The sequence below is a fragment of the Hyla sarda genome, chromosome 1 (genome assembly GCF_029499605.1).
Source record: "Hyla sarda isolate aHylSar1 chromosome 1, aHylSar1.hap1, whole genome shotgun sequence".
Lineage (NCBI taxonomy): Eukaryota > Metazoa > Chordata > Amphibia > Anura > Hylidae > Hyla > Hyla sarda.
This window is the reverse complement of record NC_079189.1, coordinates 132,412,371-132,437,787: the sequence shown is the minus strand read 5'-3', so window position 1 is coordinate 132,437,787 and position 25,417 is coordinate 132,412,371. Positions and strand designations below refer to the sequence as shown.

At 41.4% G+C, this 25,417-nt stretch overlaps 1 protein-coding gene across 2 annotated transcripts in view; it reads right to left on the bottom strand.

The window, feature by feature from the left end:
- The window catches only part of FSTL5 (follistatin like 5), an 872,209-nt gene that overhangs the window by 270,171 nt on the left and 576,621 nt on the right, over window positions 1-25,417 (bottom strand). For both annotated transcript variants that reach the window (XM_056561517.1, XM_056561526.1), the window contains exon 7: window positions 24,801-24,967. In XM_056561517.1, the coding sequence (XP_056417492.1) occupies window positions 24,801-24,967 (167 nt within the window). The remainder of the gene's footprint in view (window positions 1-24,800; window positions 24,968-25,417) is intronic.

Sequence of the window (25,417 nt, the reverse complement as noted above, 5' to 3'; positions counted from 1 at the left end):
ATCTTTTTAAGTCCTATGCCCTTTTTGTTGAAAAAAATTAAAGTTAAATTAAATTTAAACATGAGTTTAGCAAGATAATACAGATATTCTGCTCAGGTGATCCTCAAACTACCTTTGCGCTTGCTCGAGTTCAGTGCATTTCTAACGCACTTACAAGATACATATTTGCATTTTTCATCTTCTGCTTATATATAAAATTACAAAGATAATTTAAGATTCCTCCAAATGATGACATGTCTCATTAATTTTCGTCAGGTAGAAAGTTATGGTTAATCAGGCCTCTGGTGTTTTCTCTGAGACAGCAGATCTCATTACGAGATATAAGGTATAAGATAACATCTATGTCATTTACCACTTCCCAGTTAATTTATTCTTTGGGGGGCAGATGATGTCTGTCTCATGGATAACAAACAATTCTGAAGTATACGTGCACATTCATCAGTCTTTCATTAAAGACAACTGTACTGTCATTGATGGCAGAGCCATTTTTAATCTAGATGCCTATTATGGTTCCAATTCTCTCTGTGCTCATAAAACATATATTACATTTTATGTGATCTGAAATATTTGCCATATCAGTGGAATCTTGAAACTGTAGCTGCTTTCTGTATTGTAATCTGTAACATGTACACAACAGCAAACTAGTCCTGTGTATCCAACCAAACCGTTTAGTAAAATAATGTAAGGAAAGGCATCATAAGGCTAAGTTTCCACTGGGTATTTTTGGGCAAAAAATAATCAAAAAATATTCAACCTTCCATGCAGCATTTTTCTGTGGGAAAAACAGAGTGACCAGATTTTAGCAGAAAGTCAAAACAACTTTGCATTTTTGGATTTGGCATTTTTTTCCCTGACCCCGGCATTTTGCCAAATCGCTGAATGCTGAGACCATAGCGGGTTTTTTTTTAAAAGCAAAAACGTGCATCCTCAGCAATGTAGTAGTGCATAGCATCATTACTTCTCTCAGCAGCTGTACAGTTTCCAGTGCAGTATAGGCTGTCCCTGCAGAGATCGGGACTAAGCTATGCCCATGGTTATACAGCCCCAAGCACAGCTAATGCTGAGCAGTAGATATACATCATATGTCTCCTTCCCAGGAAAGATATAAAGTTTTAAACAGGTTACAGCTTGTCTGGGGATGATGGGGGTTGGAGTCTAGCAACAGCTGGGGTCTTCCTGTTTGGGAACACACTGCATTATGGGTACTCTCCCTCAGAGGAGAGCTAACATAATGTACTAGCCCATTTTTTGTGCTTTAGTCTTTTCTTTTTGGATCTGTGTATCCTGTGGACTATATTGGATTTCTAGGACTACTTTGATGACCGGCTTTTTTTTTTCTATTACAATTAAATGGTTCATGAGGGCTTATGGGAAAGAGTGTTTTGTAGTAAAAAAAAAAAATAAAAATCTTCAATATGTAATGTTTTTTAAAATTAAATTTAAAGAAGTACTTTGCCACTAGGCATCTAAGCCGTCACAACCACTGCCACTGTCACCCAGCATTCGTTCAAAACGTTGGGTGCTGTGCTGAGATCGCGGTCCCTTTGGATAGGGGATAAGATGCCTAGTGGCAGAGTACCCTTTAAGGCTTAGTGGTGGAAGCTGTCTCATAAACGGAGTCCATTACTCTGGGCTGGGTCCTTAAGTTAGGGCTTGGTGTTAGCCCTAGAAACACCCAGCACTAACTAAATTATTACTTATCAGGAAAAGCCAGTACCAACACTCCAAGGACTGGAGTGTAAAAATTGACACTCCAGAGCCTAAGTGGTAACAGGCTGACATTATTAAGTCTGGAGAGGGCCAATATCAATAGTCCCTGTCCACCCTGGTAACATCAGGCTGTTGCTGCTTGGTTGATAGCTGCTGAGAATGAAAATATTTTAATCTATAGATGGCTGTATATACTGGATACCCAACAAAGAGTTAACCAGCGCTACTAATCAGAGTCAATACACTCTTTCCTTGCTGGGCTGGCGATTAGCACTCAGCCCAGATGGGGGTTACAGTAATGCAGCGATGTATACACATAGCTGTTTTATTGTGTCCACATTATTTTTTTAAGAAAATTATCTTGCACATACAGTATAAAGTTCTAATGCAGTGATTGATTTCTGCATTACTTTTACGTCCAGTAAGTATACTCACTATAATTTAGTCGCATATGTGCGGGCTAGACTGGGGCTAAAAGGTTGCTGCTTATTCTATCATCTCTCATTACTTTTTCTATTACTCCTCATTTTAGTTTGTATTTGAAATTTCCCAGTGTCTACAAAGAAAAATAGAACTGTCTTGATTTTTAATCAGAATCAGACCCTACAACTAACATCTCTTACCCTGTACAGTCTCCAATGACTCTGGAAGGGGAATCGGAAACTCCTCTTCATGTTATTTTACAGAAAGTATTTGTGACCTATAATTAGATTTGTCAGATTCTTTCTACTAAATAGAAGATGAGCAATTCCATATGCAATCACCCTCTGCATCAAATCAGGATTATTTGGGATCATTCGGCATGTGGTATTGGCTGCACAACTAAACAACGTCTAAGGTGGGACCCTGCTACAGCAACTGATTGGTTAGGCTAACAATGGCATGAGTCGGTTACGAACCTGGAATCGCTGAGAAATGGGGACTGGAGCTCTGTAAAACTGTAAACCGCTCTTCCATGGAAATTTTTGTGTTTAAAGGGGTTATCCAGAAATAGAAAAACACAGCTAATTTATTTCATAAACAGCTCCATGTCTGTCTCGAGGTTGGGTGTGGTTTTGCAACTTGGCTCCATTCAATTCAATGGAACTAAGCTGCAGAACCACACCCAACCTGGAGACAGACGGGGAATGGTTTTTGACAGAAATTAGCTATGTTTTTCCATTCTTGGATAACCCCTTAAACATCTGGAGCTCTGTGGGTGTAACCTTAAGAAGTCCAAAGAACTCCAGATAGATTCGGATTTGGGTGTCTCCTTTCCTATGGTCTGAGGGCAATGAGGAGGGAAGGTTATATAGGCGGGCATTGAAATCATGGAACAATTTAGCCTTTTATTCTGGGTCATAGATTGATTGTATCTCCAAATTTTTTATTGGTCTGTGACACCTGGGAGTGTTTTATTAGCCCTGGCATAGTATTTATGCTTTGTATATGTCAGAAGTGTATCTGCTCTTCCTACCTCTATATCTTTTAACTGATTGCAAATACTGTAGTTATGATTTGTTTCAGAGTTCTTGTAGAGGGGCACGCAGTCATGCTTCTTTTTAAAGATTTTTCAGTATATGAGGATGTATGAGGGCATTTTTCCGCCGAGATCTGTAGTTTTTATCAGTACCATTTTTGCAAATTCATGACTTTTTTTATCACTTTTTATTCAATTTTTTCTGGGATGTGACAAATAATTGCCAATTTATTTTTTTTTTTTTTTAATGTTTACACCATTCCCCACATTGGATCAAAAACTTTATGTGACATAGTTATTAAGCCTCTTGTTGCTGCACAGGTTCCCCATCTGATGCACAGGCTCTTTTGATTTATGTAAAGGTGAATGCCTCTACATAAATCCAGAAAACCAGTGCACCCATACTGAAATATTTACTACAGCAGTCTACGTTGTTTTGGTTGTGTAAACTTCTGTAAATATTGCAAGTAGGGGCAGGTATGACCCATTTGCCTGTCAGCATGCCCCTTTTTGATAGGCTATGCTCCTTGTGCATGTGCTAAGGAAAATGTTTTAAATAATTGCATAGAAATTGTGCAATTTTTGTAATTTTTTTAAAAACGTTCTAAATAAATAAAACAATCACATTATAACTAGCCCCGCATGCTTTAATAGGGAAAAGGAGGTCATTTACATTTTTATTAGGGAAGGAGGATATTTGTATTTTTTTTATTTATATTTATTTTCACCTTTCATGTTCCCATAGGGAAATTAAACATGCAATATTCAGATTGCTAAAACTGAATAATGCTATGCTATAGCATAAAAATACTCAGTGGCATCAGTATTGTGATATTATCAGGTGAACGGAGATAGGACTCATAAGGAGCTGATAAGCGACCCTCCAGCAGTCAAACAAAGTGATTGAGGGTGCCGTTTGAGCAAGGACACTGTCATTGTGGTGCTTAAAGGGGTACTCCATTTATTTTATTTTTTTTTAATCAACTGGTGCCAGAAAGCTAAAGGGGTACTTCGGTGGAAAATTGTTTTTCTTTAAATCAACTGGTGCCAGAAAGTTGAACAGATTTGTAAATGACTTCTATTAAAACAATCTTAATCCTTCCAGTACTTATTAGCTGCTGAATACTACAGAGGAAATTATTTTATTTTTGGAACACAGAGCTCTCTGCTGACATCACAAGCACAGTGCTCTCTGCTGACATCTCTGTCCGTTTTAGGAACTGTCCAAAGGAACATATGTTTGCTTTGGGGATTTTCTCCTACTCAGTTCTTAAAATGGACAGAGATGTCAGCAGAGAGCACTGTGCTCGTGATTCAGCAGAGACCACTGTGTTCCAAAAAGAAAATAATTTCCTCTGTAGTATTCAGTACTGGAAGGATTGAGATTTTTTTTAATAGAAGTTATTTACAAATATGTTTAACTTTCTGGCACCAGTTGATTTAAAAAAAAAAAAAAAAGGTTTCCACCGGAGTACCCCTTTAAACAGATTTGTAAGTTAGTTCTATTTAAAAATATTAATCCTTCCGTATGTCATAGAGGAAGTTCTTTTCTTTTTGAGTTTCTTCTCTGCCTGACCACAGTGCTCTCTGATGACACCTTTGTCCATGTCAGGAACTGTCCAGAGCAGGAGAGGTTTTCTATGGGGATTTGCTCCTGCTCTGGACAATTCCTGACATGGACAGAGGTGGCAGCAGAGAGCACTGTGGTCAGACAGAAATTAAATTCAAAAAGAAAAGAACTTCCTCTGGTACATACAACAGCTAATAAGTTTTCCACGGGACTACCCCTTTAAGTGAGAATGTAGAATGACGAGATCACCTGACTGCCACTCAGGACATAAATATATGTCCATATATAACTACCAGGGCACCAGAACGCACATTTATGTCCATTGTCTGTAAGGGGTAATACTACTAGTTTTATTTCTTATTGTTTTACAGATTTCACTGCTGCGATTAATTCGTTTTTTATTATATGTATCATTTTGGCTTGACATCTGTTATAATGATTAACATAAAGGTCAGGCCTAGCTTTAACTATTGCTCTGCCTGAGGCAAAAGAGGAATCTTGTCTTCGCTATTTACTTAAAAAGTTAATAATAGGTTTAAGTGCTTCAGTATATTATTTGAAGTAAAGCATCTCTGCTTTATATAAGTAAATGTATTATACACTTTTTGTAAAATTTTGCAGAAATAACAATGGTATTTCAAAGTGCACTTGACAGAGATGTTAGCACCTGTTCAAATACAGTCATTTAGCCTGAAGGTATACACAGATTAATGGACCTTGAAACATATGACCGATGTTCTTTTAGCAGTATTTTTATCACAGTAGACAGATGTTGCTCTGTAGTGAATATAATTATAGGAAAATCTGAAAACAGTTAGCTTTCAATATTTGCTTTCTTTTGGCAGTCTCTACTTGCAATCCTATTGAAAAGGAGGTTAAAGGGGTATTCCAGAATTTTTTTTATTTGACTAAGCTACAGAGGAAGAAAAGTTAGTGTAGTTCATAAAATGGTGTCTGTACCTGTGGACTCATAATTCTTCTGTGATGATCGTCCCAATATTTATTTTTATTAGAATACAAAATTACTCATGTCTCGGGATTTCCCAGGTTGCAGTGTGTCGAGACCAGACATCACTAGTCAGGTGATCAGAGGGAGTTTGTCCTGCTTCAATGGGTGGAGCGACCGCTGGGTGGGAGAGAACTTTTTGCAACAGCCGTAGACACCCTGATTAGAAAACACTGGTGTATTGCATTGAAAGGATCCCAGGTGTGTTTCAATGAGTGGGGTGGCTGTTGTGTGGGAGGGAGGAAAGTGACCTCATACTTACAAACTATGGAACTATGGGATGTGTAGTTTAGAGAATGGAATTCAACAGGAAATACCCAGTTCTTGCAGGTACGTACTAATAGAAATCACCTTATGGTGTATAACCCCTTAAACCTTTAAAGAAGTACTCTTTTTTTTATTTTTTAGCCCATGTAATGCCTCTCATTATCACTAGTCATACAGCACCATTTGTTTTGTTCCATCACAGCTGCATCTATACGTTTCATTGCTCTCATTTGGTCAAGTGATTACCAGTATCACCCACAGAAAGTTACATGGCTTAACATGTCAAAAAGAAGTCGGTCCTTGGTCAGCTGACTTCCTGTGAACTAAAGGATACCATCATCACCTATAAGATCACTCCTACTAGCTCAGAGACCCCCCCCCTTCCTGCTTTATCTGTATGTTGCTGCTGCTATCTTCATGGGATCAGGATATATAGTAGATATACACCTTTGCTATGTTAAAGGGGTTATCCACCATAAGGTGATTTTAGTACTTACCTGCAAGACAGTAATAGCCATGTTTAGGAAGGATCTGTGCTTGTCTTGGAGCTAAATGGCTATGTTGTGAGATTACCAATACACTGTGGCTATCTTTTTGTGAACTGGCTATTTCCTGTTGGAGTTTGCTGTCTTAAAATACAAATCCCATCATTCCTTGTTTGTAAGTGTGAGGTGACTTTTCTCCCTCCTACACATCAGCCACCACACCCATTGAAACACACCTGGGATCTCTTCAAAGCAATAGACCAGTGTTTTCTTACCAGGGTACCTCCAGCTTTTGCAAAAACAGAATGATCTTCCTCCCACCCAGCGATCGCTCCACTCATTGAAGCAAAGACAGACTCCCTTTGATCATCTGCACTGCAACCTGGGAAAACCTGAGATGACTTGAGTCATTTTGTCTGCTGTTAAAAATAAACCTTGGGGCAAGTATCACAGAAGAATTTCGAGACCACCATGAAACACAGGTACTGACACTTTATTATGAATTACACTAACTTTACATCCCCTGTAGCATAATTAAATAATAAAAAAAAATCCCGGAACACCCCTTTAACAAGCTATCTTAATTAGCTAAATAAAAAAGCAACCAAGCTTCTTCCACCTGGTTATGCTGCCATGTCCTGTGCAATTTGCCGGCCTGCCTAGGGCTCCATAGTTTCTTGCCCTGGTACCAGAGAGTCAGGGAGAGAAGGGCTGGAGCAAGAAATCTCAGTGTTCTAGTCTAAACATTCAAGTGTATGGGGGGGGGGGGATTGTACGTGTAAGGCCACCTTAATACTGTAGTTTGTTGTGGAATTTTAATGGAAATTTTATAACCAGCCAGCACAATATTCTTTGTTAATACTGTTTCTAAAATGGAAGTTTACATTATTTCCTGGCTACATTAAACTGTTTTACAGAACATCTCTGCTTACATTAAGTGAATCTCTTGCTTGCTTCCTTGTTAATGAATGCACTTTCATTATGCTATTGATTTTCATAAAATTAAGGTAAGAAGATGAAAGACAAAATTATTATAATTAAAAGGGATAAAGAAAACAGGTGGCGGCTCTATAAATTTAAGTGGGAGTTATGCCTGTAAAAATGAGTTGTTTTATGTATTTAATGGCAAATATAATTTATGTAAAGAGAGGTGCAGCTGTAGCCAGGAGTGCTGCGTCAAGGGAGAAATCACTGGTAAAGATTTTGAAAGAGGTGAATAGTACAGTACTTGGCCTCTCTACGGCAGTTAGTTACAAAAATACATGTAAAGTGGTTATATATAAAAAAGAAATCTTAAAAATATACGTATAATCAGCAGCATAATGTAGCATTTAAGGCAATTTGCCTTGGATAACACATTGATGGTAAATTATTTTAAAATGCATGAAAAGAAAACAAAAAAACTGGTAAATGCCAGTAATGCACATTACTTAGCCCAGCTTTAAAATTTAAAACAAGAATAGTACAATCCGATAAAAGGGTAATGCTATAACAATGTATGTTTTGTTTATAATATAAAATGACAGTGAACCTTAGCCACATTTCATTAAAGGATTGTCTGATTTGTTTTAAAAATTCTCTACTGGGGATTGTGACAAAATCTCTAAAATCTCCTACTGTATCCAGCTGTGGTCCTTTCAGTCAATGTATTATTATTTTTTACCTGGCTGCAGGAATGATGGGGAAGATTTATCAAGAACTGTTAAGAGGAAAAGGGGAAGCAGTTACCCAACCAGTTAACTTTTTCCACGGCCAGTCCTTCAGTTTCCTCTGTAGATGTTGCCCATAGCAACCAATCAGATCACTTCTTTAATTTAAAAAAAGGTCTTTGAAAAATAAAAAAAGCAATCTGATTGGTTGCTATGGGCAACAACTACAAAGGAAACTGAAGGACTGGCTGCGGAAAAAGTTAACCAGTTGCATACAGCAACCAATCAGATTGCTTGTTTTATTTTTAAAAAGGTCTCTGAAAAACAAAAGAAGCACTCTGATTTGTTTCTATGGACAACTGGTCAACTACCGTGTTTTCCCGAAAATAAGACGTACCCATAAAATAAGCCATACAGGAGTTCTATGTAGTCTCTCAATATTAGCCATACCCCCGAAAATAAGCCATAGTAGTAGGTGTGGCTTATTGAAGCTAATGAAGACGGCCAGCCCTTCATCTGCCCTATCTTGGCAGGTGCCATACCGTAGAGATGTCCTTGCAGTGGCGGCTTCCGTGCGGCGGCGGTCCCGTGTCTTAGCTGATCAGGGTGGGATAATATTAATGGCTGCTTTTACAATAATGGGTCCAGCAGTAAGGACCAAAATAATAATGTGAACAAAACTCCCAAAGAAATTAGTGAAAAGACAGGTCTTGCACTAATAATAAGGCAAGAAAGGGGAGAAACTAAAACTTAGCTTTTACTGATTATAGATAAAAAATCAAATAACAAAACCAAGTGTAACCAAGTGTGTAGACCAAAGTCTAAAATGGCCGAATATATTCAAAAGAAGGCTACAACAGTCCTTCCATGGATATAATTAGTGAACAATGGTTATCCGGGAGCTATAAATCCAGCCTCACCATTGATAACTCTAAAGAATAGTATCAAGAATTATACACCTCAACATAAGGATGCCCAACGCGTTTCTGTCACAATATAGTGACGTCATCAGGGGTAAAGCTTATGTAGTGGCCGAACTAGTGTGGTGCTATAATGCAAAAAGCCACACACTTATGTTCAGTCCAAGAACTTGGTGTTACATGTGAAAAATACTACTCAATCATAGTATATCCAAGGGGGATGGCAGCCCATGATATCAGGCATGCCTTTTTAAATCTTAATTAAAAAACCCAGCCAGATGGATATATGTTTCAGCCGCGTGACCACAGGAACCTATAGAGGAGAAGAAGAAAGATACACATATTGTATATACACTTCATAGTACTCGTTCCTGCAAAAGAAGATCCTCCCCATATTTTATGCATTTACTCACAGCCTTCCATGGGCATGTCAGATTACCTAAAAGGAAAAAAAATGCAAAAAGATCCCATTCAGCCAATTGATCCTACTATAGGGGAGGCAAGGCTAGGGATAGGGGTGAAAACCGCTCAGCGGGGTACTCACGGTCTCTATTTTTCGGCACATATGCGGTGCAGCGCGTACCTGCATTAGCAGGGAGCCGAACTGTTCGGCTTCAGAGCGCTGTCAACTCGTGTCAGCGGCGTCTGACGTAATATCCACTTCCCTTGCTGTGCCGCGTCAGAGCGGTCACACCCCCGTCTGACGTCAGTAAGGAGGGGCGTGGCCCTGTGCTCCGAGCCGCACTCGGTCCAGCAAAAGAAGATACAAAGTAAAACAGTGATTTCTGGCACTCAGTACATAGAGTCCCGTCACTAGAAACACCCATAGCATATCTAATTGTATCAAAATACCGAACCCACAGTCACAAACATAATGGTAAGTGGATAGGGTGTTAGAAAAATTGTATATATGATGATTTATACAAGTTGGAAAAAAAAATAATAATAGTAATTAGGTAGCAAAGAGGAAAAAGTTCAGTGGGCCCAATGGAAGTATTAATATAAGGATACAAAGAGGTGGTTAGAATCGCAACGTATCCCTACAATAAATGGGACACTTAGCCACTGTTTATCGTGGCAAATAATAACCCGATGATGTTGTCCTGGTTGTATCCTTAAAATATCTCCATCAGTGATAGTCTTTTGCCCAAGGGAGATATTCTATTAATCAGTAAATGAGGAATATGATAGTTCTCAATAGGGCACACTCAGAAGAGAGGGGACAAAGAAATCCATCTGGAGGAGACACTGATAAAGGGCTATAGGGATGACTCCCTATATATATTAAGGTGAGGGGTGGTGAAGAGGGAGTCCCTAAGGGGAAGATGAGTGTGGAGATAGCGGGGCCTAAGGACCTATATGACCCTATTCTAGCTCTTAGCCCTACTCCTAGGCGGAATGGTCAGCCCTAAAAAGGGCGGTCCCGCTCACGAACCTCCTGGGCCTACAGATGCCCTAACTAGGGATGGTGACACTACCTCAGGAGGTCCGCTACAACCTCCACTAACTACCTAACCGTCACCAGAATAAGGCCAGGTTATAAGAAGCAAGCAAAATTTAGTTGCTCATTGAGGCCAGAGGGGGATACCGTGTTCAACTGATGGATCCAACGGCTCTCCCTCTGCAACAATAGCCGATCAGTGTCCCCTCCTCTAGGTGAAGGAATTACCTTATCAATTCCAATAAATTTCAGATTCTTGGTATTACCTGCATGAACCATATTGACATGTCTTGATAGTGGAGTGTCTCGATTGTGTCTGATGTCACCAAGATGTTCAAGAATGCGCTTCTTCAGTTCTCTCTTTGTTTTGCCTATATAGGTTAGGTCGCATTCACATGTGGCCATGTAGATGATAAATTTAGAATTACAATTAATGAAATGACGAACTTTCATCCATTTGGAGGTTATAGGGTTGTAAAACTGATTACTTTTTTGTAGAAGTGGGCAGGCTTTGCATCTTCCACAAGGGAAGTTACCAAGAATTTGTGACATATTACCCAACCAGGTCTGCTGTGTTATCCTTGGGGGACCCAGATGGCTTTGCATTAATAAATCACCTAGGTTACGTCCTCTTCTAAATGTGATGAGTGGTCTGTCAGAGATGGTTATTCCAATGTCTTGATCCATTTTGAGGATAGGCCAATACTTATCAAGTATCCCTCTGATCTGGTCTGTACACTGATCATAAGTAGCTATAATTCTAGTACAGTCTGGTCCAATTTCTCGGGGTTTTGGGGTAAGAAGGGATTCCCTCGGTGTGTCAAGAGCTTGTTTGTATGCATGGCTGAGTACATGATTGGGGTATCCCCTCTCTCTGAAGCGTGCCCTTAAGTCCCTGGCCTCATTTACAAATTCATCTCGCCTTGAGCAATTCCTCCTGAGGCGGAGGTACTGCCCCCTCGGGATCCCCTTTTTAAGGGGGCCCGGGTGGCAGCTTTCCCACCTCAGGAGACTATTGGTGGAAGTGGGCTTACGATGTATTGATGTAACTAAAGTACCGTCCGTTTCTTTTCGAATCAAAATGTCCAAGAAGGCCAGTTGATTCGATCCAATCTCGTAAGTAAAACGCAATCCGATATTGTTGGAATTGAGAGATGTCACAAATGCCTCAAAGGTTACTTTGGTACCTTGCCAAAGTATGAAGATATCGTCGATGAATCTGGCCCAAAGAAGGGCCATCTCACCGAACTCTTCACGTGGAGTGGCAAAAACTATGGTGGCCTCCCACCAGCCCAGGAGGAGATTGGCATATGTGGGGGCACAAGGGCTCCCCATTGCCGTCCCCCTGAGCTGGTGGAAGATCTTGCCATTGAAAAGAAAATAATTCCTTGTGAGTATGAATTCCAAAAGTTTAAGAATCAGCCGATTATGTGCCACCATATGGGTACCCCGAAAAGACAAAAATTACTCTACTGCCTGTAGACCTACATGATGAGGGATAGATGAGTACAGTGCTTCAACGTCTATACTCGTCATTGTTGTAGTGTCATCTATTGTGATACCCTCAATTTTTTGTAATAGATCCGTGGAGTCTCTGGTATAGGAGGGGAGTGCTAGTACAAATTCCCGTAAGATTTTATCCACATATATACCTAGGTTTTGTCCCAGACTACCTATCCCAGATACTATAGGGCGTCCCTTCAGGGGAGTGGTACCTTTGTGGATTTTCGGCAAGGCATAAAATGTCGCCAAAACCGGTGTCTTAGGAATTAGAAATTCAACCTCACCCTCACCTAGAAGTTTGTCATTTTTTGCCTGTATAATCAACTGCACAAGTTCCTGTTTGTATTGATTAGTCGGGTCACTAGGGAGAATCTCATACGTGGTTTTATCATCCAATAATTGACGGCACATCGATATATAATGTTGGCGATCCATCAGTACTATGTTCCCCCCCTTATCAGCACATTTAATAATAAGCTCCTCATTGGACTGTAGTTGCTTAATAGCTGTTCTTTCAACCCTGGACATATTGTGCCTCAGTGTGGAAGAAGGAAGGGGATCATTTTTTAGATGTCTTAGCTCCTGAAGTGTCAGCTCAAGAAATACATCTATACAAGATGTGTCTGATACTGGTGGAAATAGTTTACTTTTTGGTTTGAGAGAAGTGAAAGGACCCTCATTCCGAGGACGTTCATTGTCATCAAGAAGAGAAGTAAGATCTCTAATCACAGGTAATTCGCCTATTCCAATACCTAACTCAAGGCCTTCCCTCCTATCTTTTTGTTTGAAAAATTTTTGCCATTTTAATTTCCTGACAAATAGATGTAAATCCTTTGTCCAAACAAATTCATCAAATGGAGTAGTTGGAACATAGGAGAGACCTCGACTTAGTACCTTCAACTGAGTATCACTAAGTATCACTTTGGATAAATTAACGACCTCAAGGGAGCCACCTCTCTCATTGCATCCTATTTGTGTCGTGTCTCTTTTGGTCGCAACGGATAGGGCTCCCTGTTCCCTAAAAAAGGGGAAGAAGAAGAAGAGGGTGGCACAGAGGAGGTATTTGGAGCCCATTCCGTGTTGTTATATTGACCCCTACTGGTGTCACCTCGGTTTCTGCCTGCTCCCCTATTTCTCCTACCTCTGTAGTTACTTCGACCTCTTCCTCTACCTCCTCTAGTTGGGGGTCTGTCACTTTCACCTGCCTCAGTGTCCGAGGAAGAAATCTCGGTTTCTGTATCTCTGGTAGTGTAGTTTTTTTCTAAAACAGAATATGCCCGGTTTTCCCTGAATTCGTTCAGATCCCTGACGAATTGGGAATGTTTCTGTTCTTTGAGCTGGTACTGGAATCTCTCTATGTTTCCTTGAGCTATACTTTCTTTGGCTGCAAAATCAGGATCGTCCTTAAATTTCAATACTATATCTTTCTGATCTTTAAGTTTATTTTCGGCTATGGCTAGATTGGTTTTCTCTTCTTCTAATAAGATTTGTAAGAAACGTATGGAGGTATTAGTGGCCTCAGTTTCCCACTTTTTAAGTACTGTGGGAGTACGGAGTCTAGGGGTAGGTAAAGTGGGAATCCTAAGTCCCCTAGGGACTATATTATGTTTGATATAATTTTCAAATGCTTGGATTTCCCAAAATGAAGTGGTATATTGTTTATGATATATAACCAGATCACGTAATGCTACCTTTAGTGATGGAGTGTATTTTGGCAAGGTGAATGCTTTCTCTGAAAATACCTCCTTGGCTTCAGTAAGCCAGTCAGCCAAGTTGGGTGTTGTAGTGACGAAACTGGCCATCACTTAATAAGAATAGAATAATATTAATGGCTGCTTTTACAATAATGGGTCCAGCAGTAAGGACCAAAATAATAATGTGAACAAAACTCCCAAAGAAATTAGTGAAAAGACAGGTCTTGCACTAATAATAAGGCAAGAAAGGGGAGAAACTAAAACTTAGCTTTTACTGATTATAGATAAAAAATCAAATAACAAAACCAAGTGTAACCAAGTGTGTAGACCAAAGTCTAAAATGGCCGAATATATTCAAAAGAAGGCTATAACAGTCCTTCCATGGATATAATTAGTGAACAATGGTTATCCGGGAGCTATAAATCCAGCCTCACCATTGATAACTCTAAAGAATAGTATCAAGAATTATACACCTCAACATAAGGATGCCCAACGCGTTTCTGTCACAATATAGTGACGTCATCAGGGGTAAAGCTTATGTAGTGGCCGAACTAGTGTGGTGCTATAATGCAAAAAGCCACACACTTATGTTCAGTCCAAGAACTTGGTGTTACATGTGAAAAATACTACTCAATCATAGTATATCCAAGGGGGATGGCAGCCCATGATATCAGGCATGCCTTTTTAAATCTTAATTAAAAAAAACAGCCAGATGGATATATGTTTCAGCCGCGAGACCACAGGAACCTATAGAGGAGAAGAAGAAAGATACACATATTGTATATACACTTCATAGTACTCGTTCCTGAAAAAGAAGATCCTCCCCATATTTTATGCATTTACTCACAGCCTTCCATGGGCATGTCAGATTACCTAAAAGGAAAAAAAATGCAAAAAGATCCCATTCAGCCAATTGATCCTACTATAGGGGAGGCAAGGCTAGGGATAGGGGTGAAAACCGCTCAGCGGTGTACTCACGGTCTCTATTTTTCGGCACATATGCGGTGCAGCGCGTACCTGCATTAGCAGGGAGCCGAACTGTTCGGCTTCAGAGCGCTGTCAACTCGTGTCAGCGGCGTCTGACGTAATATCCACTTCCCTTGCTGTGCCGTGTCAGAGCGGTCACACCCCCGTCTGACGTCAGTAAGGAGGGGCGTGGCCCTGTGCTCCGAGCCGCACTCGGTCCAGCAAAAGAAGATACAAAGTAAAACAGTGATTTCTGGCACTCAGTACATAGAGTCCCGTCACTAGAAACACCCATAGCATATCTAATTGTATCAAAATACCGAACCCACAGTCACAAACATAATGGTAAGTGGATAGGGTGTTAGAAAAATTGTATATATGATGATTTATACAAGTTGGAAAAAAAATAATAATAGTAATTAGGTAGCAAAGAGGAAAAAGTTCAGTGGGCCCAATGGAAGTATTGATATAAGGATACAAAGAGGTGGTTAGAATCGCAACGTATCCCTACAATAAATGGGACACTTAGCCACTGTTTATCGTGGCAAATAATAACCCGATGATGTTGTCCTGGTTGTATCCTTAAAATATCTCCATCAGTGATAGTCTTTTGCCCAAGGGAGATATTCTATTAATCAGTAAATGAGGAATATGATAGTTCTCAATAGGGCACACTCAGAAGAGAGGGGACAAAGAATACCGTAGAGATGTCCTTGCAGTGGCGGCTTCCGTGCGGCGGCGGTCCCGTGTCTTAGCTGATCAGGGTGGGGACAGAAGCTGAAATGAAGGGCAATGTGTCCCAGCTGATCTGCGTGGGGACACAACTTCTGTGAGGCGGCGGCTACTCCCAAGTCTCTGCAGTTTCCCAGCACTGGGAGGAAGTTAAAGCCACCTTCTCCCAGTACTCTGGTGCATCCACATGAGAAGGAAAGCAGGCCAGGTGGGTACAGCATGGAATGAAGAGGAATAAAAGTGAGGAATGAGGAGGAATAAAAATGAGGAATGAGGAGGAATAAAAATAAGGGCAATTGGCAAATGAAGATAATGGCTAATGTGGCTATATTAATTTCATATAGCCATTCCCTTCATTTTATATGCCCATATGCCCTTACTTACCGTAATAAAAATAAGACAGCCCCTAAAAATAAGTCATGTTGTGTCTTTTTGAAGAAAAATAAATATAAGACAGTGTCTTATTCTCGGGGAAACACAGGTTTTGATAAATATCTCCCCAAGTGTCCGTACAAGTCAATAGTTTGTATTGTATTTAGAATGTTAATTCCTTCCTATGTCATGAAGTATGTAGACTATTACAAAACATTCACCTCTAAAAAATAATTTAATTTATAGAGTTAGCAGAGAAGAGTTGTAACTCACTGGATTATCTGAGCTCAATTATCTATTATGATGCACAAAAGTAACAAAAGCTCTGTTAGAGTAAACATTTTCTCTTTGAGTTATATTGGCTTATATTTTAACTCATTATTGGAGCACTTCTAGCTGGTTTGGTACATGGCGTGGGGTATGATTCGGGGAACATGCTACACTATACTATGATGAAAATGTTTTCACCATACACCGTGGTTGCCAGACATCTTTTTCTTCTATTGCATTTGAATTGAAGTTGAAAGCGGTGCCACTGGGTCAAGGCACAGGTGTAAGAGATTGGAAGGGTGAGCTGTTGCTACATTTGCATATGCACTATACTTAAGATGCATGCACACCACGTTTTTGCAATACAGTTCCCGTATCAGGTTTTTGATGAAAAACCGATTCCTCAAAACCTGACTAAACTGTATCAAAACGTGTGTACAAAATTCAACCCGTATACGGTTAAAAACCGTATATGGTTTGAAAAATGATGTCTGGTTGCATCAATTTTTTAAGAAAAAAACGCATACGTTTTTAACTTTTCACTCCATTTTGAATAAAGTTTCACTTGGGTCCTAACGTCAACACCTATGAAATTGCTCCCAACTACCCTTTGTTGTGAAAATGCAAAAAATGTCTCCTAACTTTCTGCATAACAGAATTACATTAAAAGACCATATTTTTGTCGTAGGACACTAATATCTTTGAAAGAACCACTGACATTTAACTTGCAGAAAAAACAATACAGTGGTACAATTGACAACAGTACTTCAAACTATTATTGATAACAGTTCAGTATTTATATTAGTGTTGGGCGCGAATATTCACATTTCAAATTTTTATTGCGAATATTGCAAATTCGCGAATATTGCTAATATATTCGCTATATATTCGAAATTACGAATATTCACTTTTTCCCCGCATATATGCATATTCGCATATGCGCATATTCGCATATGTGAATATTCGCATATGCGCATATTCGCATATGTGAACATTCACATATTCCATCTTTTTCACTTGAGGGCCAATTAGAATGATGCAAATACACTTGACAGAGGTAATCAACAACATCCCTGGCAACCAATAGTAAAGTTGCCCACCCCCTCACTGTTTTCTTCCTTGAATACGTGAATATGCGAATATGCAAATATTCACATATGTGAATATGTGAATATAACGAATATGCGAAATTTGTGACTATAGGACGAACATTCGTCTATATATTCGCGAAATATCGCAAATTCGAATATGGCCATTGCCGCTCATCACTTTAGACCACCCACAGTTTGTCACAGGTTCACCTGGTACCTGAGAAGAGGGTTTCATCTCTATCTCCACTTTCCTCTACAGGTACGTTTAGTCTTAATGTTCTTGGTTAGCTTACTTGCTCAAAGAGATAAAGTACGGTATACATACAGGCATTCCTCAGGCAAAAAGATAGACTATCTTCCACTGTGTACAAGTCATTGCTCAGTTTTAACCCCTTAAGAACTCTGCATTTTTCAGTTTTTGCATTTTCGTTTTTTCATCCTTACCTTTTAAAAATCATAACCCTTTCAATTTTCCAACTAAAAATCCATATGATGGCTTATTTTTTGTGCCAGCAATTCTACTTTGTAATGACATCAGTCATTTTACTAGGCTTGGAGCAATCAATTGCCGATCGGACGTGCAGGAGGCAGATAAGGGACCCTCCTGCTGCGTTCTAGCTGATCGTGACACTGCGTTTTAACCACGGAGGTCCCGATTAGACCAACTGAGCTGCCAGGAAGCATATTTTTTTCACTTTAGACACAGCGATCAACTTTGATCGATTCATCTAAAGGGTTAATAGCACACGTCAGCGCGATCGGTGACATGCCCTACTAGCCACAGGTCCCGGCTGTCATTAGCCACAGGACCGACCCGATATGATGCGGGGTCACCGCGTTATATCGCGGAAGCAGGTGCAGGCCCTGCGTCCTTAGGGAGTTAAGGCTTGAAGCTTTCATCTTTGCTTACCATAGGGCTTACCTGTGTCTCACATGTCCTATTGAGTGCAGCTCTCTGTGATAATACTTGGGCCTTGATATACTGCACTGCCACTTCTAAACATATGGGATCCTGTGACAATTTCAGCCAACCCAAAGGGCAGCCATCACTCAGCCTGTCACTCAGCTCAGCTGCAAGTCCACTTATCGGCTTCATAGTGCAAGTGCAGGTTCATCCAATTCCTTAAAGCCAACAGCAGGTCTCTCCTCCACCTCATATAGTTTCCCTGCACACTCTCAGTCTAGTGCCAAACATTTCCATTATTAACCTCCCTTCTTCCTTTTTACCATTGCTGCAATGCAAAGTTCTATCACCAAAATATTCAACATATGACTCTTTATGGGCCTTGGCTAAAATAGGCTTCTCCAATTGGCTATCTGCCAGTAAATTACCATTCCTGCTGCCCACCTACATTGACAGTGATTGGTGGCACTGTACTACATCATATACATGACATATAATATAGATACTATTTTCAAAAGAAATATGCTGCTTTTTTTTACATAAGTGGAGGGATAATGTTTGTACTCTTACACATTTCAGTCAACAAATTTTGTCACTTCTCACCTTTTACTTTCTACAGGTTTACACTATAGACCAAAGTTATCAATCTATCTGATACTAGAAACTGTTGTATTTTCCCATTGCAACCAATTACAGCTCATGTTTAATTTTATCAGAGAAATTTAAGAGATGAAAGTTGAGCTGTGATTGGTTGTTATGGGTAAATCAGACAGTTTTAGGCCTCAGGCAGATTGATACTTCTTGTAGTGAAACATGATGTATGATATCAAGCAAGCCTGTATTCTTCAGCAGAAATATCCACTATCTTGCTAGTTAGCACTAAATTTGCTGACTTGGGTAACCATTAGGGATGAGCAAATCGAATATGACAAATCCAAATTTGTTACAAATTTCAGGAAATCAATTGCAGAGAATACAAATATTGCTGCGATTCCATCAAGCGAATCGCTTCATTAAACTCCATTCAGAGCGATCCAGGCTCTATGGCATCTAAAAAGGTGGATCCACACATGAGGACATGGGGCAAGGAATCCTAGGAAGGTGGGAAGGGGGGTAGGCGGGATGACCGTTGATCACATGCAGGATGCAGCCTATCAGCAGCCAGCCACCCCTGTGATGTCACAGCCCTATATCTTGCAGCCAGTCACTTCAGCCTTTTATTGCAGAGAGAGAGAGAGAGAGAGAGGGGGACAGACAGCAGTGTGTGTTGCACAGAAAAGCATTTTTACAGCAGCGATTCAACTCCCAGACACATCAGCGTTCTGTTGCAGAGAGGGACAGAGAGCAGTGTGTTTTACAGCAGCGATTAACCTCAAGCCCAAATCCAGACTAGAAGCACTGATAGGGAAGGGAGTGAGAATGAGAGGAAAAGTGCAATTTTGGGTGTAGTACACAGCGACTGTGTGCTGCAACACTGTTGTGTACAACAACTGACAAGCCAGTAGTAGCCAGCCAGTTAGGGTGAGCAGAGAACTAAAAGTTCTATATTGTCCTCTATTACGTGAAACCTGTGCGTACATCTAAGTGGTGTACCATTTTTTTCCTGTTAAAGTCTTAAGGGCCTAGATACTGTCAAAGACTAGGCAAAAGTACACACCTGCTGGTGTTGTAGACAAATACTGTTTTAAGCGTACTGAAGCGCATTGTCCTCCCCTCATAAGTGCATACCACATACGTACATCTAAGGTGTGTACTATTTTGTTCCTGTTAAAGTCTTAAGGGCCTAGATACTATGAAAGGCCAGCCAAAAGTACACACCTGCTGGTGTTGTAGACAAATACTGCTTTAAGTGTAGTGGAGCGTATTGTTCTCTCCTCATACATGCACTATGTCAGGCAGAGAAGTACCAGGACATGCACAGAGCAGATTAGGGGTGAGTGGCAGCAGGAGTCACAGTGAGAAGCCTGAGCTCTCGGTATCAGCTAGCGGTTGTGTCTCGACCAGCAACCCATCTGCCGTCATCAATTGGCTAACACGGTCATTCACTTGTAACATCTGACACCCCCAGTCAACAGTTGGTGGGTTCCTCAGACATATCCCTCACTTGGCATGCCTGGGAGCAGTCCCTGTCCTCCCATTGCCTCTCTCCTATGCTGTTTGCTCCCCCACAGAAGTATCTTATACTGTGGGTTCAGTTCCACTATCTAGTGAGGGTGATCTACTAGAGGACAGTCAGCAGCTACTGCCCAGCCAAGAAGTGGAGGAGACATCCGCCGCTTCCTCCGCTAGGCGGGCAAGTAGTGATGAGGAGAGTGGCGTAGGAGGTGGTGTTGCGAGCGTTCAGGCTCCTGAAGCAGACACTTTTGAGGAACCTGAGGAGGACATCAGTGACGTGCAGACACAACTCAATTATGAAGCCGATTGTACTTGGGAGCTGGGTGCAGAAGGGGATTCATCATCATCTGGAGAAGAGGGTTGCAGGTTGTCCGTGAGACAGCAGCTGAGCCAGCAAGGTGGTAGCATGGTTGGCAGTCAGCATGGTGGCAGAAGTGGAAAGTCTGGAGCCAAACGTGCCTGGGATAGACCACCTGCTTCACGCCAGCCTACCTTCCCTGGAGGTAGTGGAACAGGGGTTCCTGGAGTCGGCGGTAGTAGGGTCAATCGGTGCGGACTGTTGGTGGGAAAATCAGCTACTCGGTGGTGTGGCAGTTTTCCATCAAGCATCCGGAGGAGGTTCACATAGCCACATGCAAGACATGTTGGTAGAAGATGAGGCGTGGCCAGGGTCCCAATGTTGCCTCCTCATCCTCCACCGTGTCCTCAGCCTCCACTGCACGGACAAGCCTCAGTGCCCCTCCAGCATATCATGTGTGCAGGGCACGGCTGTGTCACACTGTTCTTCACATGGTTTGCCTTGGTGAACGGAGTCACACAGGGGATGAACTGCTAAAGTCATTCATCAAGAAATAGAATCATGGCTTAATCCAGGAAAACTGGAAATGGAAAGCATGGTGACCGAAAAAGGGAAAAACATCTTGTCTGCGCTGTGACAAGGAAGCCTGAGACATATGCCCTGCATACCGCATGTGTTCAATCTGGTTGTCAAGCGGTTCCTGAAGTGTCCCCCCCCATCTGCAAGACATCCTAACAATGGGGAGGACACTGCATGCAATTCAGCCACTTGTACACCGCAAAGCATACCTGACTTGAGAGAGACAGAGGACCCAGACACACCGTGGCTGTATGCAGCGGAGATGGAGGCAGGGAGTCCTTCCTAGTCACTTGCACAAATGGCACCATGTATGCTCACTTGCTTGCGTATTGACCGTCAAATTGTCACCGTTCGGCAGTGGTATTACTTCTGGCTCTCCACCTTATTGGACCCTCGCTAATGGCACAAAATGGGGGCCTTTTTTACACCCACTGAGAGGGAGGACAAACTGACCTACTACAGAAACATCCTACTTAGTCAGTTGACCAATGTCTATTTGCGCCATCGTCCATCCTCTCGCAGGTCTTACTCGGGGAGGGTCCTCTGCGCTCACCTGCCATGGCTGCTGGGGAGGGGTGGGGTGGCAGGAGCAGTACCAGGTCCATCAGCAGAAGCCTGAGTCTACAGTCACTGATGAGTAGCTTTCTTCCCCAGCATAGAGAAGGAACTCATCAGCAACAGGTAGACCTGGAACAGGACCTGAACCAGCAGGTGGTGGCATACCTTGACATAACCATGCCAACACACCTTGAAGATCCGCTGGACTTCTGGGGGGCCAAACTAGATTTTTGGCCACAACTAGTAGAGTTTGCCCTGGAAAAGCTGTCCTGCCCAACCAGTAGTGTTCAATCAGAATTGGTGTTTAGTGTGGGGGGGGCCATAGTAACCTCAAGAAGAACTTGTCTGTCCACAAAAAATGTGGAGAGACTGACCTTTCTGAAGATAAATCAGGTATGGATGAGCAACGATTTCCACCCACCAGTGCCTGATGCATCAGAATAGATTGACCATGGTGCCACACCAACACTTCACAAATATGGATAGTGCTAAACATATTTAAGGCGCTGCTCCCCAGTTACAGACATTTCTACGCATCAGACCACAAGTAAGTGTTTAAGGATATGCATTACGTAAAACTTAACTTTGAATAATATTCTAAGGATAAAATATATGTAACCAATTTTTTTTTTTTATCAAACAAAAGGAAAGGTGTGCAAAAAACACCATGTGCCACCTACACCACCAAATATTGATGTGATGCAAAGACCTCTAAAAGGTGGAAGGGAACAACGTATGATCCATTGTAACTGGAGGGGTTAAAACTTTCCCTGTAAGGCCCTATTCTTGCATCATTAATTCCTTTCTTGGCAAGTGTTACTCACCCTAAAAAGGGCGGCCCCACACATGAACCTCTCCCTATTGCCCCTTACAAACACTGCCATTTCCCAGTGTTTTTAGGTGGAAATAGAGAAAGTTTCCTGTGTGGTGCCATCCTTTTTAGGGTGAGTAACACTTGCCAAGAAGGGAATTAATAATGCGAGAGTAGGGCCTAAGTTTGTACCCCCACAAGTTACAATGGACCATATGTTGTTCCCTTCCACCTTTTAGAGGTCTTTGCATCACATCAATACTTGGTGGTGTAGGTGGCACATGGTGTTTTTTGCACACCTTTCCTTTTGTTTGATTTAAAAAAAAAAATTGAGTCCACATATTTTATCCTAAGTAGAGATGAGCGAAGTTACAGTGATTTGATTCATCACGAACCTCGCGGCTCGGCAGTTGCTGACTTTAGCCTGCACAAATTAGTTCAGCTTTCAGGTGCTCCGGTGGGCTAAAAAAGGTTGATACAGTCCTAGGATACTCTCTCCTAGGACTGTATCACCCTTTTCCAGCCCACTGGAGCACCTGAAAGCTGAACTTATTTATGCAGGCTAAAGTCAGCAACTGCCGAGAAGTTCATGACGAATCAAATCACTGTAACTTCGCTCATCTCTAATCCTAAGCATATTATTAAAAGTTAAGTTTTATGTAATGCATATCCTCAATACTTACTTGTGCACACTAACACTTTTACAAAAGAAAACGTTTCCTTCTGCCTACCTGCCTCAGCTACTATTCTGATCCTGCCACTGATCTGATGCCACACATCTGGTGCCAAGTTCTCCTTTTTTCACCAACCTCCGTCACACTGTACTGGTATTGCCACCCACCGCATTACTCTGTCACCGGGTCACTTTCAATACTCCTGATGCTGCTGCCGCCATCTCCAAAATGTCACATTCTGTCTCCATATGTTCTCCTTGTGCTGATGCCACCTCCAGGCTGTCTCATTCTGCCACCATATATTCTCCTGATGCTTATGCCAGCTCCAGGCTGTCTCATTCTCATGCTGATGCTAGCTCCACGCTGTCTCATACTTCCACCATATGTTCTCCTCATGCTGCTGCCCCCTCCAGGCTGTGTAATTCAGCCACTATATGTTCTCCTCATGCTGTCGCAAACTCCAGGCTGTGTCATTCAGCCACTATATGCTGCTGCCAACTCCAGGCTGTGTCTTTCAGCCACTATGTGGTCTCCTCATGCTTCCGCCACCTCCAGGCTGTGTCATTCAGCCACTATGTGTTCTCCTCATGCTGCCTCCAACTCCAGGCTGTGTAATTCAGCCACTATATGTTCTCCTCATGCTGCCACCACCTTCACGCTGTGTCATTCAACCACTATATGTTCTCCTCATGCTTCCGCCACCACCAGGCTGTGTCATTTAGCCACTATATGCTGCTGCCAACTCCAGGCTGTGTCATTCAGCCGCTATATGTTATCCTCATGCTGCCGCCACCTCCACGCTGTGTCATTCAGCCACTATATGGTCTCCTCATGCTGCCGCCACCTCCACACTGTGTCATTCAGCCACTATATGGTCTCTCTCATGCTTCCACCACCTCCAGGCTGTGTCATTCAGCCACTATATGTTCTCATGCTGCCACAAACTCCCCGCTTTGTTGTTCAGCCACTATATGCTACCACCAACTCAAGGCTGTGTCATTAAGCCACTATGTGGTCCCCTTATGCTGCCGCAAACTCCAGGCTGTGTCATTCCGCCACTATATGCTACTGCCAACTCCACGCTGTATCATTAAGTTATTATATGTCGTTATTATGCTATGTCATTCAGCCACTATATGGTCTCCTCATACTGATGCCACCTCTAGGCTCTGTCATTGTGATGCCTCTGATCTGTGTGTCATATTGAATAACAGTATTATTTCAGTAACCCAGCACACACCCTATGCATGTTACAGCAAGGCAAAGTGTTCTACACCCCTATTGAGGCTCCCTGTAGGCTAGAACTCGCCATTTCTATACTGAAATTTTTTTTTTGTCTACAACCACATCTCCTTTGCACAAAGACACAACTATTCAACATGCATGGTGCAAAACGGCAAATAATGGCAAATATTTTTAGCATAACTGGAGTTTGCACAAATATTGTGCATTTTTAATTATTTAAAACCATTTTCATCTTTCCACTCTTTGATAAATACTGCCCTAAGTCTCTCTTAACATATGTCTGTAGATCTCATTTAGGTCGGTTAAGATAGGTACATAAATGCCATAGAAAAAGTATGCTGAAATCGATCTAAGGCTTACTTTGGAGCCTCCTTGGCATCAGTTGCATAAGTTTTGTCTCTCCCCCAGACAATATATAAAAACATTCAATATTTTTGTGCCCAGATAGGGAAGCCAGATAAAAATAAAATGCACAACTTACATTGATGTCTTCCAAATCCAATGTGTTCAAAATAACATTGTTACGTTTCCAAACAATAGGTGGCCTCATATTTCCTTGTATCCCACAGATCAATACAAGACTTTGTCCAACTGTTACTGTGGTGAAGCTCAGTTTCTGATCTTCTGGAAGGATTAACTGAACAATTCCTGCAATCATAGTAAGACACAAATGTTGCATTGTTAATCAGGTGTTATCTTTCATTACACAAGGAAAAGTTTTATGCTCAATAAATTAAATATTGTTTTTAACTATGTAAAATAAAAGGTCAGCCTGACATTTCTATTAAAGTGAATGACAACTATCACCTGGGAGGATAAGAAAAGCATTTCACTTGAGAGAGCTACAGAATCGTAGTTATACTAAGCATGACAGATTTCACCTGCAGGTAGATGCATTATTTAAAGGGCAAACCATGCTTTCTGCATAATAACAAAATGTTTGTTGAATCTCTATTATGTTAAAGGGAACCTGTCACTAAGTTTATGACTGCTTGTATAGGAAAAGATTTGTTAACTGCATTGAGAGGAGCTGGGGGAGGCTGATACCTAGTGTGTAGGGCTCAAACAGCTGTAACCTTCTTACCCTTCCTCATTCCA